Source organism: Impatiens glandulifera, chromosome 8, assembly GCF_907164915.1.
Source record: "Impatiens glandulifera chromosome 8, dImpGla2.1, whole genome shotgun sequence".
Taxonomy (NCBI): domain Eukaryota; kingdom Viridiplantae; phylum Streptophyta; class Magnoliopsida; order Ericales; family Balsaminaceae; genus Impatiens; species Impatiens glandulifera.
In genome coordinates, this window is record NC_061869.1 from 14,155,189 (window position 1) to 14,169,298 (window position 14,110).

Genomic DNA, 14,110 nt, shown 5'->3' on the forward strand with positions numbered 1-14,110 from the left:
CGCCGCACCGACTGTCGGAATACACATGCAAGAAACTGTCATCACAAGAAAAATCATTACCACAAAGATCATCGGACTTGAACCACCAGACTTGCACAATATTGCCATCTCTATTTCTTTCCTTTTTTTCTATCCATAAATCTCTATCAATATATGTATATATATATTTATTTATGGTTGGTTGGTGGGTAAGTTTGATAAAAATGTGGATTCATGTAATTATGAGTCTATGACTACTTTATAGTTAAGGCAAATTGATGACTCAAACACATTTATGAATTTGGATAAGATTATAGTTTTGATGATATTTATAAAATTTATTGAAATCCTTTTTATTTTATTAGTTAGTATATTATGTAAATATGAATCCAAATAAGATAAAGTTGTAAATAATATTTAATTACATATAACTTTAATAGTCCAATTTCAAATAAAAAAATGGGCACAATTAATTATGATTATTATTTAGTACTTTATAATTAAATTTTCCTCTTTGAATTCAAAACCAAAATATAATATTAAAAAATTAGGTTTATTGTAGTATATATTACTACAATAGAGGATGAATTTAAAAACTCTACCTAAATCAATACATCACTTTCATTTTTTTTTTCTAAAACTTGATATTGATTAAACAAACTTATTCATCATCAACAACAATACATCATAAATAATATAACATCACACTTCATCCGATCATCATCAACATCATCATCCGATGCAAACCTCATTAATAGCCAACCAAAATGCAAAAATACATTAAATTGAAACGCTTCCTTTTTTTTTTCTCAATCAACTTGGAGAAATTGAAAACAATGAAGAGAACCAAAAGATATAAGCTTCTCATGAACAACGTGATGACAATAGATAAAAAAAATAAAACAATGCTTTTCATTACAAAGAAATTCACCGCCGGAATATTCATTTTCCGATCGTCGGTATATTCCGTTGAGAGGAGCATGCTTGCGATTAAATCTTAATCAGATCCTTTAAAGCCGAAGATAGATCAGATCAAAAAACAAGCGAAATATCACAGTCCTTTCCATGCTTTTTAAGCATGAAAGCTCAAGCTTTAGAACTCGAACATTGTGAGAGTTTTTGCTGAACTCTTTAGTAGTTACACAATTTTATATCGAAACCTAGTTATTTAATATTATATTTTAAATCTTTATTAATATAATATATGGTGTATTGTTGCTTAAAATGGACAATACTATCAAATAGTACATGTTTTTGTTTGAAATTCTATAATAGTTGATTTTAACAGCGGGCATTCAAGATCAATTGTTAAAAATCTCATCGCCACTTTTAATGATTTGACTTCATTCAACTTTGGTAATGTGAATAACAACATGCTCTAATACGTAAAGGCATTAAAATAATTAAAAAAATTAACAACACAATTAAAACTCGTCACTAAAAGCATATTACTAAAAGAATATGGAATTGAAGATATTTATTATTATAGCAAACATTTAACAATTATGCCAAGACATATTAGCTTATAATGAAGATACATGGTTTTCTCCGACGATGAGTATTTCAATTGGTCTGAGTGAGTAATCGCCGAAACGGAGGGACACATGGTAATTCCACAGAATATGGTGAGCAATTTGGTCCTGATGGAGGGACCAGACCCCTCTTTATTAGGTCAAACTTAACTTTCTCCGCCGCACCGGTCGCGGGACTACTCATGCAAGAAACTGTCATCACAAGGAAAATCATTAACACAACTATCACTAGACTTGAACCACCACCGGACTTGCACATTGCCATCTTTCTTTCTTCCCTTTTTTTTCTCTCCATAAATCTCTATCAATATATATTGTTGGTGGGTAAGTTTTGGTGATTATGTTGATCCATGTAATTAAGAGTCTTTGATTGCTTTATAGTCAAAAAGATGACAATCCTATTTGAAAATAACTTTTGAATTTGGACAAGATTAATATAGTTTTGAGGATATTTATAAAATTTATTTTAAAACTTTTTATTTATGAGTTAGTATATTACATGAATATGAATATAAAGTTTTAGATAAAATTTTATTATATATAAATTTATTAGTCCAATTTCAAATAAAAAATGGACAGAAATATTTATTATTTTGTACTTTATATAATCCTGTTACCATTTAATGAGAATGACTTGTAATCTAATATAGGAAATTTATGCACTATTTTTAAGGAAGCAGTGTAAGATTGAATAAATTGGTGGTTGAATTTATCTTGAAAAGATTAAAAACAATCTTGATATAAATAGACTAGAGGCATTTGTAGGTTGATTTTTCATCTAAATATGTATCAAAAAAAATAAATTCTTAATTCATAATACTTAACACTTAATTCAATATTATACATACAATTGGCAATTAATTGAGTTTTCGTGATGTGAACTCGTTTTTTTACATCAAATTGGGAAGGGCCATTGAATTTGTTCACATAATAATTTTGATTCATAATTGTTGCTTAAAATGGGTAATACCAAAAAAAAAAAATACCTTGTTGCTCAAAATACCATTATGGTGAATTTTAATCGGTCCGTCATTAAAATTCTCATAGCCACTTTTAATGATACGACTTCATCCAACTTTATTAAGGTCAATAACGGAGTTAAAAAGAGATGTAACAACACAATTAAAATTTGCCACTAAAAACATATACAGAAATGAATCAAAATTATGTAAGATTTGAAAGTATGACTTTTTTAGCAACAGTGTCTTACCATCATAATGTTGTTGTTTAATGTTAATATTCCACTTTAAAATTGTGTTAAACAAATAACATAGCTAACTCAAGTACAAAAAATCGTGTCTCAAAAAGTAAAGTTTACGAGTTCAATTCTAACTAAAAACGTCTTCTAAATCAAAAAAATAAAATACAATAAAAATAAATAGATCAAACGTGTGTACAATTAATAATTTAAAATAAATAGGATGAAATAAATCTTATATAACACAAAATTTGCAATTACCAATTATAAGAGTGGCTTTATAATTAAACCTTCACAAAAACTAGTTTTTTTTTGGTTCCACATTCATACTATAATATGCATACTAAAAAATAATTAGGCACAATAAAATCACATTAAAGTAATGATAGAAATAAAAAATATATATATAATATGAATTTTCCTACCCTTGAGCTCATTAAAATCTAATATTGATTCATAAGATGGTTCATTATATTTGCAACAAAAAATCAGATACTAATGTCAGTCATAAAAATTAACACGCTAAGAAGTTATATTCAATCAACCTAAAATATATATTTGTACTTCAATTGCCTATATAGTGTACAAAAGGTCAAGAAAAATGGAAGTGCAAAATGAAAAATGATTATAACATGTGATTTACCAAAGTATGAAAATAACCATACTAGGCTAAATGACTTATATATGTGCAAAGAATAAGATATGAAATTCATAGAATTCAATACTATTTGGGAAATAATGAGAGTCTAGTCTGATGCTAAGTTTTTCAGTCAATATGAGAGTTAAATTTAAAGCAAATGCTATATGTACTACACAATTCATAACTACAAGCACTATGTTGATAAACACTTCTTGGTACAAAATACTCCACTTAAAATCATGAATGGAAAATTTTAATTCTACATATTTTCTTTTCGTCTTACAATTACTAATACACATTAAACGTGCACCTGATTTTCTTGCCATAGACTTCCCTGCAAGTGTAAAACCAAACCAGCCCTGAAACAATTGGACAAAAGGATTAAGTTTGATTCATCCTTTTTTTTCTGGATAAACTTTATAATATAACAAAATAAACACACATAGCATCAGCTTCTCTTCGCAGCTGTAACTGACCTATATAAACTCGACAGTGTTCCTATTCTTGACAACTAATATTCTGCAGGACATTCTCTCTTCTTCAATTATGGAAGGGATCAAACGTGTCAATCAGTGGCTAGTGGCTAAAGCAGTAACCAATAGGCCGAGAATAAGGAATGGTTGCGCACTAGCCTGGAATGTGATGATAGATCGATCAGTTAGTTGAAAATGAAGTTTCTGAGAAAGTTTAACAAACTTTACCTGATATTTGACATCGTATTTGACAGGGTCTTTGAGGAAATATTTAAACTGAAATAGAAGATAACAAAGTTTATTATGTTTTCACTTGATAATATCGTGCATTTACCACTCAATGGTAGAGATGGCAATGAAGCAGGGGCCATTTTCCTTTGGGAGTTTGTCCTCTCTACCATCCCGTAAACATTAAGTTTGGGAATATTCCCACGAAACACCGTTTACACTAACTTACACTATATATATATATATATATATATATATATATATATATATAGTGTGTGCGAGGTAGATGGGAAGTGGGGTATGTAAATATCATGTACTCATAGCTGTACTCTTTGATCTAATTGGCCGAGTTTCTTACCTGGAAAAATACTTGTGGAACTATCAATGCTAGTAAAGCCAATGCGTAATTTGGCTTACCTACAGCTAGCAAATAACCTGTTGCAAGAATATTCATTCAGTTAGCAACTTTGTTTCGAATAGGAAGAAACACGAAAGCCATAGTATAGGAAGTTTAATGGGGTTTCTTTCCTCAATTTGCAAGTTCATGGAGTGAAAATAATTAAAATCAATATTAAAAAACCAACTGCATAGTAAGTTGATATGCCTAAGCCTTTTTGTACAAAAACCTTTAAGCATTCCTTACTCATTTTGCAATAATTCAAAGAGCTGTAATTAAAACCTTATGGTGTAATTGTAAATCCATGTGCATCATATCCATAACGGTATCATAAACAACATAGTCAAAGAAACTTTCAGGTTGATTTATATTGGCTTTAGCATGAAACTGTTTTTGTCATTTCAAAATTTTCAAAGTAAAAAATGAAAGTAATATTGTTTGTATTTGATATGAAAAGTGTGATTGGACTAGATAAAACTTTTTAAAGTGAAATGTTATTGAAAAAAGTGATTTTTTGACAAATTTTTCGATTATGCTAAAAAAAATGGTTGATGACAATTTTAGCCAAATGTTTTTTTTAACATTATGGCAAAGTGGAAAAAAGATCTTCCGAAAAAAGGCTCAATTTGTTGAGCTCTGTGGAAAAAATGGAACCATATTGTCAGTTTTTTACAGACAAAACAACATATTAGCCTCATTTCAAAAAACTTTTTATTTTTGTTTCTATAACTGGATGTTAAAAAGTAAAGTCGGTCGGATATTGATTCAAAAATTTTATTACAACCAAAAAGGATTTCCAAATGGGGCCAATATATCAATAGCAGTGACTTACCAGCAACTGAAATCTGAGTTATGTCTATAGCACCAACACATATCCATTTGGCAGTCTCAGAACCAAAAGCCACTGGAAGTGACTGATACATTCCATGAAGATTTCAAAAATACAGATCACTTATATAGAGAAAGAAACATATGATGAAACAACATAATACCTGAAGTCCCATTGCTCTATCTCCTTCAACACTTTTAAAGTCATTTACAATGGCAATGCCCAACTAAAACACTCCAAAGCAAAAAACAAATGTTAGAGTATAAGACTTAACATGTATAATTATGTAAAGAATTAGTGAGCAATTCAAGTAGAAAATCACCCCTGCTACGCTATATAAGAGAGTGAGGACGATTATATCAGGTGTTAATGTCCCAAACAGTGCTTGACCAGCCCACCTGTCCACAGACTATTATTTCAAAATTGGTGCAATATAATCTTCAGATGCGTGACAAGAAGAGTAATACACTTTCTCCATTATTTAACTTCAAACTAGCATTTTTTTAGATGTGGTATGGGATTCATCATTTTGCTAGAAAATCAAAGAAAGAAAGCATGGCATCTAATTAACACATTGGCATCAAATATGGAATCAATCAATTCATATTAGGTTATGTTTGGCTGGTGTTAATTGGAATTGGGGTTCAATTCCAATGTTGTTGTTTGTTTGATCGTTTAAACTAAGGAATTAATTACAATTTAAAGTTCAATAAATTTTAAAAAGAAATGAGTTTTTAATTTTCAATTCTACCATTGAATATTAAGAATCACAGTTTCAATTTATTTCATTAATTTCAATGTCATTACCTCTTGTTAGAGTCTTGTCCACCGGGCTAACACTTATTTTAAGCCTTGGTCCAACACACTAACAGATTTTCCATAGTCGTCAGATCGATGGGTTAAAGTATTATAAATTTTGTGGTTTGTATATATTATATTAATGAAGAATAAAATATTAAATATTTTTTCATAAAAATTATAATTCTATAATTTTCCAAACATAGAATTGAATTATAATTCAATTAAAAAATGTATAGAATTGGAATTTTAATTCCATTTCTAAATATCCGAGCATAGCCTTATAAATATATATCATGTATTTTGCTTACAATAATTACTGTTGACACTGGTAACTAATTACTCGGCAGATATATATTTTGGAGCTATAAATATGGTGGTAAAGGAGCTAACAAAATGTAGAATTTCAACATAGTATAAACAGTAGTATGAACTTATTAACCATCAAAATGTAGCTTAATAGGGATGACTCACCAAGGTAAACTAATATAGCTAGCTCCTAAGGCAAAATTTCCAATCCAGCCATTCTGCTTGAGCTGCAAGAATGCAAAGATAACAGAATATACGGAATTAGTTAACAAACTTCCAAACAATCAAGATTCATGTAAACAAAACCAAAGTGGTTACGAGTACCTTTAAAGGTGGTGCTGAATAAATATAAGAGAGCAACGATCCACCCAAAGCAAGGTAAAAGATTATAGGGAAGTTATGCCCTGCCTACAAAGCACATGCATTTAATATTTTTATCATTTCATGAGAAGAACTTCAAAAGTAGAAGCTTACCCACACATCCAAAATACCACCCAATCCAAGACCTGCTAGAAGCAACACCCATATTTGGGTAATGACCTGTGTAATGGGAAAAAGGTGAAATGAACTCTCCAAAGGCCCTGGAAGAGAGATATTTCATTTGGAAACACTTTTATTTTTGTAAATGTTTGAAGACTAAACTTAGTCAGAGATAGATTCAGAAATTTATTTATGTTCCTGTATTTGAAACAAATAAATTTCTATCCAAATAGAGAAACATATTTCAAAAGTGAAATTGTGCATAGTATACCTCATTCTCGGATATGGCACCTGATGGAATAGGACGATAAGGTTCATTAATAGCATCAATGTCCCTATCATACCAATCATTGATTGTCTGGAAGGTAAACACAGAGAAAAACAGGTGCACATTTCAGAATTTCAATAGAACAACTATCAGTTGTTTCTATACATACAAACCTGTGTATAGCCAGTCAAGCATGGCCCAGACATTAGCATGCATACAACTGATTTGGCAACATCCTCCAATGTCCAATGGAAATTTCCTGCAAGAGAAGCCTTAATAGTTGCATAGACATGACTTTGGGAATTATAGTACTAAACTTTAGTTCATCAAACAACAATGGAATTTGAATCAACATAAACCATGCATAGGCAGAGAGCTTTAATGATATAACAATACAGATAAGGACAACTGTAGTTAGAGGAAACAGACCAAATAACATGAACTGGTTATCTGAATTCATAAAAAATGGAAAAAAACACAGACAAGTATGTGCTGTAAATGATTTAGAATGATACCAGAAGCAGCAGCACCACAAACCACTCCCCAAATCAATGGAGGCCATGTAACAGGCTTTGTTAGTTGAACACGGATCTTCCATTTATCCTGTCATACACAAATGCCAAGTTAGCATATTGATAGTATGTTCTAGGAAGAGCTCAAATTCTGATGTATTCCCTATTACTAAGTATGGTACGTATCCTCCGGAAGTCAAACTTGTAGTAACCCTTTGCTTAAGGTTGTTCTCCAATCATTATCTTTATGAACACTCCAATCCAATTTGATTACTCTCAAATATGTATATTGATGTGTTTGATACATACCTCTACGTTGCTCTCATATATCAAATTTCCAACATTTACATATACACATTCAGATTTCTCCAAGGACATAGTAACTAGCAATCCAAGTCAACAGCTGGCTCTTATTTTTACTTATGTTTATTGTCAATTAAAGAAACTTACTCAATGATAGAGATAAAATACAGGAAGCTGAGTTGATTCAAGACTCAAAACGGAACCAACACTCAGCTGTTCATAGATAGTTTTCTACTTTTAATATTTTCAAGTTATAAGCCAACAGTTTGTCATTTCTTTGTCCTACATGTAATTTCTATTCAAGGATAGAACACTTTGTAAATTCATTATTAATTCAGCTTCTTGCCCAAACTCTCTCCACAATACATGATCAACAAGATATCTTGCAGTTTGTCTTTCATACTTAAAGAGATTGTTCATAGACAACAACAACAACACGGTAATATACATAACAAGTAAAAAGAGAAAGTATAAACTGACCTTCTCTTGCTTCGCTCCTTTAATGCCGAGGATCTGATTGATGCTCGATCCACCTTTAGCAGGTGCCTTATCTGGTACCTGAGACTTATCTACACCATCACAATACAGAACTTACTATATGAGCTCAATTGCTCAAAGAAAGAAAGGAAAATACAAAGTTTAGACAAGCGTATCATCATCACCTTCTTTCTGAGTCTCTGTGGCTCTAACCGTCAGTCTCCGACCTGAGAAGAATCAGAAATACATACATTCAGTAATCAGTAATCGGTAATTGAAGAGAAATAGAAAATTACGAGTGAATTAAGGAATAGAGAAAGAGATTGGCGGAGATTACGAGAGAAGGAGACTGAAATCGGCATCTGAGTGAATGAAGTTCGAAATCGAGTGGTCTTGGAGTTGGATAAGAGTGAAGAGGATAACGTAGTGTTGAGTAGTACCGCCATTGTTAAGGATAACGCCAGTCGAGAGTAGCAGCAGCAGCTAGAGAGAAATGGCTTCCACCGACTTTTTCCGATAAGTCTTGTGAAGTGTAACTGTAAAAGTTGCAGAAGGATATATAATAATAATAAAATTTATTAAACAATATTATAATTAGAATTAAGTCAAATATAATATAATTGATTACATATTAGAATTTGAGTTAAACTAACTTATATTATTAAATTATTAATATATATAATTAATAAAATATTTATTTTATCTAAATAAAAATCTTAATAATATATTAAAAAATATAAATGATTGACTAGTATTTGAAAGTTTTTATAAACTATTATTAAGATTTATTGGGGATAGGAATCTATGGGCAGTTATTAAAAAGTTTGGATTGATACGACAGACGTGACACACCTAAATATTTAGGTTAACATCTCAATTATTTTTTATGAACTATATGATTAGAAAAAAATCGTTGAACTTTTAATGATCGTAGTTGTTCAATTCGTATAATTCATAATACTATTATTATAACGCTTTCTGAAATCCATTTAGAAAACTAATAGAGTCTGCCGAGAGAGTTAATCGTTCTTCTCGACTATTTACGAGTTCAGAACTCGATAATTTATTAAGTACAGTTTTTTTTATTTTTTTTTTTCATTTTATATGTTTTGTTGTTGTGCTTAAATTATTTTATTTTTATTTTATATATACTTGAGTTTTTTTAAAAAAATATATATATATGATAATTATAAATATATATATTTTTTTATTTCACATCATTATTAACTTTTTAAACAAAATCAAACTTCCCAAAATTTAATATTTATCTCTAACCATAATACATTAAATCTAACTATAATTAAATTTTAATATTATACGGTCGAAACATTTACCGAAATTATGGTATACCGTCAATTTAATATGATCTATATATATTACTTATATCGTATCAAATTTTTAATAAGATTTTTCTATACCGAAATTTTCGATATAATATACATAATGGATACAAAAATATCGAAATATCGAACCGACTCTTTCCTAGTTACAACTATAATAAAAAAAATAGTTGAATTTATTGGGAAATTTGAACAAATGACCCTAAAAACAGGGTGAATTGCTTTTGGTGAGAGTGAATAAATTAAATAGCGTTGGTGATCCCCTTTTCTTTCTGACGAAAATGTCCATATTGCGTCACGCATCCTCAGGTTGCGTGACACAATTTTTTATTTTTTTATTTTTCAAAAAATTTTAATTATGAAATTTTTTGGACGAAAATGTCCAATCGCGTCACGCAACCCAGTCCAGTTGCGTCACGCAATCGCGAGACGAAAAAAAAAATTTGAAAAAAAAAATCCGATTGCATCACGAAACTGGAGTTGCGTTACGCAAGGGTACAATTGTCATTAAAAAAAGAAGATCTTCAACGCTATTTAAATTTCCTCATTTTACCCTATTTTTAGGGTCATCTGCCCAAATTCCTCAATTGTAACAAGTGAAAGTAAAAAATGATTTTGTAGTATAAGAAAAAAAAAATGAATAATCTAAAAATGCAAAAAAAACAAAAGAATAATGAATGAATGAAAAAACTTAAAACAATAGCAATAATTTATGAACTTATAGAATGAAGGAGAAGTTATATGCATTCCATCTAGTCTCCATTGATCCATCTCCTTAATGAATTTCTAGGTACTCCAATGGGGAACTGCTGTAGATCTCCGGCAGCAGTATCCAGTAAAGATGTCAATCCGTCAAACTTTTCCGGCCATAGCGACAGCCGGAAGGACTGGTCAGATAACAAGAAGACGATCACCGTACTGACAGACGTTTCGAATGAGAAAATCGAAGATAAGTATTTGATAGATAAAGAACTCGGTCGAGGAGAATTCGGAATCACATATCTCTGTATCGAACGTAACACAAGAGAGCTTCTAGCTTGCAAGTCGATTTCGAAGCAGAAGCTTCTGACAGCGGTTGATGTGGAAGATGTGCGAAGAGAGGTCGCGATTATGAGACATTTACCGAAGAGTTCGAGTGTTGTTTTCTTGAAGGAAGCATGCGAAGATGATGATTCTGTTCATTTAGTGATGGAATTATGTGAGGGAGGAGAGTTGTATGATCGGATTGTGGCGCGAGGATATTATACAGAGCGTGCTGCTGCGAATGTTACTCGAACAATTATAGAAGTTGTACAGCTTTGTCATAAACATGGAGTGATTCATAGAGATTTGAAACCTGAGAACTTTTTGTATGTGAATAATAAGGAAGATTCTCCTCTGAAAGCTATTGATTTTGGTTTATCGATCTTTTTCAAGCCAGGTTAGGTTTTGAATCATTCTTTAGATTGTATTGTCATACTTCTGTAAATTTCATACAAATTGCTAGGTTTTTGTAGGTGAAAAGTTCTCGGAGACTGTTGGAAGTCCATACTACATGGCTCCTGAGGTTCTCAATTGCAACTATGGACCAGAGATTGATATATGGAGTGCAGGAGTTATCCTCTATATATTATTGTGTGGTGTTCCTCCATTTTGGGCTGGTAATAAGAATGATTATACGTAATCTCCATGATTTGATTCATAGATTAGTTATATATGTTTCTTACAATCTGTTGTAATCTAATTTATGTTGTATTGCAGAGTCTGAACAAGGAGTTGCTGATGCGATTCTGCGTGGACTAATAGATTTCAGTAGAGAACCGTGGAAGAACATTTCATTGAGTGCCAAGAGTCTTGTTCGTCAAATGTTGGAACCTGACCCGAATCTTCGACTCACAGCAAAACAGGTCCTTAGTAAGTCTAGATTCTTGTTGTGCTGTCATTTGTCTGAGAGATGTATTCATCAGTCAGGATATTGTCGATCTCTGTAGTTCTTGTTCTTGTTCTTGTTCTTGTGTAATGCCCTGATACTTATACATATTCTTGATCTCAAAGTGATTTTAGCTATACATAAGAATTGACATGATCATAGATCATCAAGGCAAGAAAATAGTACAATGCTGATTCTTTTCTATTAACAGGGCACCCTTGGCTTCAAAACACTAAGAAAGCTCCAAACAGTAAAAGACTCGAGCAGTTATCGAGGATGAATAAATTCAAGAGAAAAACCTCGAGGGTGGGTTTTGTTGCTTGTTTATTCTCTCCTATTCATTTAATCTCTTATTTCACACTATACCAAAAGAATTATCTGTCACATTGATTATGTGTAGGTTATAGCTGATTTATTATCAGATGAAGAGCTTGATGATATTAGTCATATGTTCACAAATATAGATGCTGACAAAGATGGTATTGTTTCAATTGAAGAATTAAAAGGCGGTCTTCGAAAATTTTGTTCACATCTTGAAGAATCTGAAGTTCTGATGCTTATAGAGGCTGTAAGCTTATTCTAAACATCAATTTGTCAAATTTGTTTTATATCTAAATGGAACCAAAATTGCTTTTTGATAATAGGTGAATGTCAATGAGAAAAGGGTCATTGACTTTAGCGAGTTCATAGCGATTTTGTATCATCTACGAGAGATGGCCAACGGCGAGTATTTTCTCAAGGCTTTATCTGATTTTGATTGAGCCTCACGAGCTTAGAGATGCTTCCATTCAAATTGTTCAAGAGGTAAAATTGTATCTTCTTCTTTTCCTAATGTTTTTACCATTTAGCAATGAAAAGAAAGTGAAACTGATAAACTGTAAATGCCAAATAACATGTCCTTGGGTAAGAAAAGAAATAAAAGTCCTTATTTTCATTGAAGGACAGTTTCTTATTAATAGGACACTTAATAGTTTGTGAAAGAGTAGAATAAAGGTGATTGGCAGGCTGATGAAAGGTCTGTAGACCAAGAAAAGGATGACATTGATTCACATTGTTTTGACACTTCATTTTCCATTTTCTTCTGCCTCTTTGAAACTTGTGACTCTTCTTCTAAAAATCTCATCTTGCTATTTTCGGTTTCTGACTCGGATTTGTCGCTTAGAAATGGAAATGACATCGAGGAACAGGCCTTGATCGAGGGTCGTCCTTTGATTCTGTCTAGGAATCTTCCTTGGGCTTCAATCTTCCGGTTTAGGCTTCTTTGAACCTTACCAAGAATTCTCAATGATTTCAGTCAGTCATTGACATTTTCGTAATAAACACAATAGAAATCGATAATGGATACCCACCACAGTTTGATCATTCATATGCAGTTGAACTTGTTTGTATAATTGTAATGTTTCATTAAGTTGAGCACCTCTTCATAGAAAAACAAAATTAAAAACATTTAATAAAATCAACTTTCAAAAGTGCAATATTATCAATGTATCGTAAAAATTCGAAGTGATTTTATTGTCATTTGGTTTGAAATATGTTTTTGACAAAACGAAAAAGCTATCGAGAAATCGTCAGTACTCACGATGTGGTGCTGAAGTTGGGTAGTATTTCTGAAACACAACGCTTCTCATATTTGTCCCCTGTGTTTAAGCAAGACATTAATAACACGACACAATTACGGGAACAAAACAAGGGTTTAATTACTACCGTTGGAAGATTCTGGAATGAATTTCGACATCCTGTATTTCTGTAAATAGGAAGAAATAATTAATTTCAGTTGAAAAAACAAAGAAAATTGTATAAATATTGAGAATTATTTAACCTGTAAGTGGCTTTTAACATGGAAAATAGTAAGTCCTTGTATCTCCATAGCTTTAAGGATTCCTTTAGGTGTTGCCCCTGCCATTTGCTCACATGAATCGAATATATATCTACACAATATTCATGAATTTCTTATAATTATGATTCATATAATTCTTCTTTTTTTGATGAAGAAATTAATTAAACTTACTATCAGGACCACCAAGTTTGTTGACAGCAATCTCAAACAGATGATGGAGTTCATCAGTCCATTTCAGCCTTTCTTTAATCGAACCCATGAAGAGATTTGATTCTGAGGTTATGAATATGGTGATGGGTATTATGATCTTTTATAGATAGGAAGAAGATCATGATATTGCTAACTAGCTATGGAAATGGCTGCAAATATTTTAAATGTTTTTGGATAAAACTATGTAAAGACATGCACGTTGAGTTTGAAAGCAGCAGCAACAACAATATTTTTTTGGGATTTTGTGTTTGTCTTCCTTGGTCAGATCGACCGGTGAAAAATTCTATGATGTTTTTTTAGTATGTTTCTGTCAAGATATTAAGATTATCAAGATAGGGACACATCACCTCTTTGACCCTCAATCTCTATTTTTTAACCAGTCTTATTTTTT

At 31.3% G+C, this 14,110-nt stretch overlaps 2 protein-coding genes across 2 annotated transcripts; one reads left to right on the forward strand and one right to left on the reverse strand.

The window, feature by feature from the left end:
• Positions 1-3,485: 3,485 nt before the first annotated feature.
• On the reverse strand, positions 3,486-8,955 carry LOC124911387 (chlorophyll synthase, chloroplastic-like). Its single transcript, XM_047451864.1, has 16 exons — positions 8,761-8,955; positions 8,609-8,650; positions 8,427-8,515; positions 7,647-7,734; positions 7,305-7,390; positions 7,135-7,221; positions 6,858-6,923; positions 6,708-6,791; positions 6,549-6,610; positions 5,599-5,674; positions 5,440-5,502; positions 5,280-5,361; positions 4,409-4,485; positions 4,051-4,098; positions 3,826-3,981; positions 3,486-3,708 (listed from the first exon to the last, which is right to left on the reverse strand). Exons 1-15 carry the CDS (start codon positions 8,867-8,869, stop codon positions 3,919-3,921), a joined length of 1,122 nt encoding a protein of 373 aa, XP_047307820.1. The 5' UTR covers positions 8,870-8,955; the 3' UTR covers positions 3,486-3,708; positions 3,826-3,918.
• A 1,587-nt stretch (positions 8,956-10,542) lies between these two features.
• Positions 10,543-12,611, forward strand: LOC124912174 (calcium-dependent protein kinase 13-like). The gene is made up of 5 exons (XM_047452735.1): positions 10,543-11,183; positions 11,260-11,403; positions 11,504-11,656; positions 11,884-11,978; positions 12,073-12,611. The coding sequence occupies exons 1-5, from the start codon at positions 10,562-10,564 to the stop codon at positions 12,253-12,255; spliced, it is 1,197 nt and encodes a 398-aa protein (XP_047308691.1). The 5' UTR covers positions 10,543-10,561; the 3' UTR covers positions 12,256-12,611.
• Positions 12,612-14,110: the final 1,499 nt, after the last annotated feature.